The sequence below is a fragment of the Octopus bimaculoides genome, chromosome 16, assembly GCF_001194135.2.
Source record: "Octopus bimaculoides isolate UCB-OBI-ISO-001 chromosome 16, ASM119413v2, whole genome shotgun sequence".
NCBI lineage: Eukaryota > Metazoa > Mollusca > Cephalopoda > Octopoda > Octopodidae > Octopus > Octopus bimaculoides.
The window spans coordinates 44,028,241-44,032,997 of NC_068996.1; the positions used below are offsets into that span (position 1 = coordinate 44,028,241).

General features: G+C 34.5%; 1 protein-coding gene across 1 annotated transcript in view; it reads left to right on the top strand.

Annotated features, from left to right (window-relative positions):
• The window catches only part of LOC106880967 (uncharacterized), a 42,664-nt gene that overhangs the window by 28,979 nt on the left and 8,928 nt on the right, over nt 1-4,757 (top strand). Inside the window, exon 5 of the mRNA XM_014931145.2 lies at nt 2,497-2,550. Within this exon, the coding sequence (XP_014786631.1) occupies nt 2,497-2,550 (54 nt within the window). The remainder of the gene's footprint in view (nt 1-2,496; nt 2,551-4,757) is intronic.

The window sequence follows — 4,757 nt, forward strand, 5'->3', positions numbered from 1 at the left end:
TTTGTATGATCGTGTAGAGAGGAATATATTATTTTATTTAAAAGAGTTCCAACTCTGTTTTTTATGTTTTATTTATATTCTTGTAAAATTAATGTGGGATATAGAATATGGAATGTATAATATATAATCTAAAAATGGATGGTACAACGAAATGAAGTATTGAATGTCTTATTGAATATATGGAATATGTCTTATTGAATATATCAAATATTGAGTGTTCAATATAAAGGATTAAATATATAAAAAGGCGAATACGTATTTTCAATACCTTGTGGTATTCATCATGGCCGGTATCTGATAGACTGTAACATATATGTATATATGTATATATGTGTGTGTATGTGCATGTGTGTGTACCTGTGTGTGCCTGTGTGTGATTGTGTGCATATGAGTATACGTGAATGCACATATACATATAACTTGAGTATATGTGCATGTGTGTACAAGTTTAAGAATGTATATGCTTCTCTTTGTACATGTCTAAACGCATACGCGGTCTCAATGCACATATACATGTTTATATGTGTTTGTAAATCATTTGTATGCATGTATTTGTGTGCATGTATGCATATGCATGTTTTGTGTGCATATGTGTGTTCTTTGAACTATCCTAGCTTATTAATAAATTAATTAAATGATATTGCTGTCCTACATATTTAATTATGTATATTAAGCTGCTATCCATCCAAGCTTGACTTCCAAACACAAAAGCCAGTGTGATATTATTATAAGGCTAATTCTATTATAAGGCTAATTCTATTATAAGGCTAATTCTATTATAAGGCTAATTCTATTATAAGGTTAATTACATTTTTTATCCTCAATCTGTTCTTTGAACAACAGTTACCCTTATCACACCTTTAACCATTCTGCATTCAGATTAATCTGTCAAATGTACTGCTTATTTATTCACATTGTTTTAAATCAATCCTACTTTAACTGGTAACTCTGAGATTTCAATGATGTGACTGCTTATTTTTATAATGACATTGCAGGATATGTGTGAAAGGCATGATCTGGTCAGTTTGAACATAAGGCAGGTAGAATATTTGGGCTGGATATGGCCAGCTTAATCCTTTAGCATTCAGATTACTCTGTCAAATGTAAAGCTTACTTATTCACATTGTTTTAAATTAATCATGCATTATCTCATAGCTTTGGGATTTGGATGATGTGATTGTCTATTTTTAGAATAACATTGTAGGGTAGGTGTGAGAGGCTGTACCTGGCCAGTTTGAACATAAAAAAGGTAGAATATTTGAGCTGGATATGGTTGGTTTAAATACTAAAGGGTCGCTAAAATAATTTCAGCTCTCACAAATACTTCGTGATTCACTCTCCTTGGTACATTACTTTGCCTGATTAAGTTTACCAGGTTTACCAAACTTTTCACCCTTGTCTAATTTGACAATAATTATAATTAATGCTTACGTTTTTCATTCCTTCTTTTCTTTATATTGGTTCATTAAAAATGTTTCTTGGGTCACTACATTAAATCTGTAAGACTACACCACTTAGATATATATAGAATCCTAAGACTCAACATGATCACAGTCTAATTAATTAGTGAAATGATTAAATTTTTGGAAACTTTATCATTTATTCTACAAGGTAGAAAAGTTAAGAAGTTCTTAACTAATCAACCACGTCCATGTCTTTGGAATATGTAGTATTGTGTAATATGCCCAGACTCATTACATTCCGAGTTCAAATTCTGCCAAAGTTGATTTTGCTTTTCACTCTTTAAGGGTCAACGAAATAAGTACCAGTTGAACACCAGGACACTTGTAATTGATCCTCCTCCTCCTCCTCCTCCTGATCTTGCAGGAAGGGCTCAATTAGAATTTTCTTCAGGTTGAATAGCCCATCCCACTCAAAAGGTCCTTCATTAAGGGTTGTTGTTGTTGTTGTTGTTGTTGTTGTTGTTGTTGTTATACCGTTACTCTGTTTAGAGTTAATGTCATACATATTTAATTTAGAGTGATTTAAAGCTTTTATAACTGAACCTAAGTTAGCTCTGGTAGATTAAGACAGATCAATAGTTGACTTCATAGAAATTTGGTAGTTATTATTATTATTATTATTTGTTATTGTTGCTGTTGAGTCCTAAATCACCTCTGATCAAGCAAAACTATGATCAAAGATATTCCATTCTTATGTCCTTATGATCTCAGCTTTTCTCAGTACTCAAAACCATCTTAGTTGTTTAGTTGAGGAAACTTTAACTAAAATTTCTAGAATCCACCCCCTCTCTTCATGTTCTCTCTCTCACACATACACACACACACATACACACATTGGCTCAAGGTATTTTATTTCATGTCGGTGTATAATTTGGTTCTAAGGTTAAAATGCTTAAAAATATATCTTATACTCTTGCATTTATTTAACAAATGTTTGAAAAATGCTGTATTTTTATTTATTTATTTACACATTCCCCATTTAATTGTTCTAAATGTATTTTAAATAATTATATTTTTTATTGACAAATTTCAGAAACGCCAGTCAGTAGTTGCAAAGAAGTCTCCTTTGCCACTTAGTCCTTACCAGGTAATTAAAAATTTTGATTTAATTATGTTTCATAACACCATTCGCATTCAAATGCTATAATTATTCTTACATTCTTTCAAAAGCTTCGAATATCTTGACAACCTAGATACATTTTCAAGTCCACAATTCATTCTTGTATGAAATACTGTTGTAATATTTGGGCAGGTGCACCATCTTGTCACTTGGATCTCCTTGATAAAGTTCAGAAGTAAATCCCTAATTGGATTGACCCCTCTATTACTTCAACTCTGCAACCCTTCTCACATCAGTGTGACATCGCCAGACTTAGTCTTTTCTATTGTTATTGCCACAAGAAGTGCTCTCCTAGCTCCAGATCATTTTGTGCCATCTTGCCTGACTTGAAACTCACAGCATCTCCATCCAAATGCTGTTGTGCTTCCATGAATCAGGAAACCTTTCTACAGTCATAGCTTTTTTCCTCTTGAATTGCCAGACTTTGGAACTGTCTTTCACTTCTTTCTTTTCTTCCTTCTTTTCTTCCTTCTTATGACCTCAGCTCTTTCAAGTATAAAGCAGATTCATCCTCTCATTTTAATTTCTCTTTCTTCATATTCCCTTACACTAAGTGGTTTCTCTTCTTGCTTGGGGCTTCATTATAGAAGAAAAAAATGTAAGCTGTGATGCACTCCAGTAAGAAAATGCATGAAAACAAGCATGCATACAGACATATTTATGTATATGCATATGTTCACATACATACATAACAAAAACATGCACATATACATATATATACACAGACATTCAATGACGAAAAAAATAACTCTCGCATAAAGATAGTGAAAAATATCTTCAGAATACATTACTATTTACTCTTTTACTTGTTTCAGTCATTTTGACTAACCATGCTGGAGCACCGCCTTTAGTCAACAAAGAACTTATTCTTTGGAAGCCTAGTACTTATTCTATCAGTCTCTTTTGCCGAACTGCTAAGTTACGGGGATGTAAACACACCAACATCGGTTGTCGAGTGATGGTAGGGGACAAACACACACACACACACACACACACACACACACACATAAATTCTGGATGAACTTTTGTTTACCTTCACTTGTACCTATTATTCAATTGCAACAGTAAGCATTTGGATATAAATAAGTATCCTTCCAGTAGTATATTGGATATTTATTATCCCTTAGATGGTTGTCTAACCTCTAACTCATATATATGTATATATATAACACACCGCCATCGGTTGTCAAGTAATGTTAGGAGAACAAACACAAACATATACACATACATACATATATGTATATACATATATACAACGGGCTTCTTTCAGTTTCCATCTACCAAATCCACTCACAAGGCTATAGTAGAAGACACTTGCCCAAAGACCCATGCAAGCTACTTACCACACAGCCACTCCTGCGCCTATGAAAGAATATAATGAATTAGAAATTATGTGCTTAACCACGTGCTAGGAGCTATATAGTAAATAGATGTGAATGAACCTCCGTGTGTGTGTGTATGTGTGTGTGTGTGATGACTGTTGATTATTTACCAAGAATGACCAACCCTTGCCCTAAGATTACTGGTGTGACACCTCCCTCACCGTAGTCTCCCATTACAATGAAGACACATCGCAGTATGGTGAAACCAAGACACCACTTCCAAAACACTGACAGCACTCCAACTAAGGTTGTTCTAAACAATACAGCAATTTTTGTGCCCTTGTTAGTAAAGAAACAAAGAAACATACCTGTGACACTCCATTTGCACAATGAAATGGGAAGTCCAATATCTGTTTGTGGCTCCCAGATGCAGCCTAAACTACTTCCACTTGTGCTGGGGGGAGGGGAGAAGATAGGTACAAAAAAGTACCTACACAACAAATTTTCTTTATGGTGACAAATGCTTGTATGGCTTCTGTACAATTCTCTAAATCAGTGCTCCACAACCAGTATGCTGCGACACACTAGTGTGCTACAAGATGGTGTTAGGTGTGCCACAGTGTAACCTGAATATAATTTCTTTCCCTATACATAGTCACAGGAGTGGGTGTGTGGTAAGTAGCTTGCTTACCAACCACATGGTTCCGGGTTCAGTCCCACTGCGTGGCACCTTGGGCAAGTGTCTTCTACTATAGCCTCGGGCCAACCAAAGCCTTGTGAGTGGATTTGGTAGACGGAAACTGAAAGAAGCCTGTTGTATATATGTATATATATATATATATATATATATAT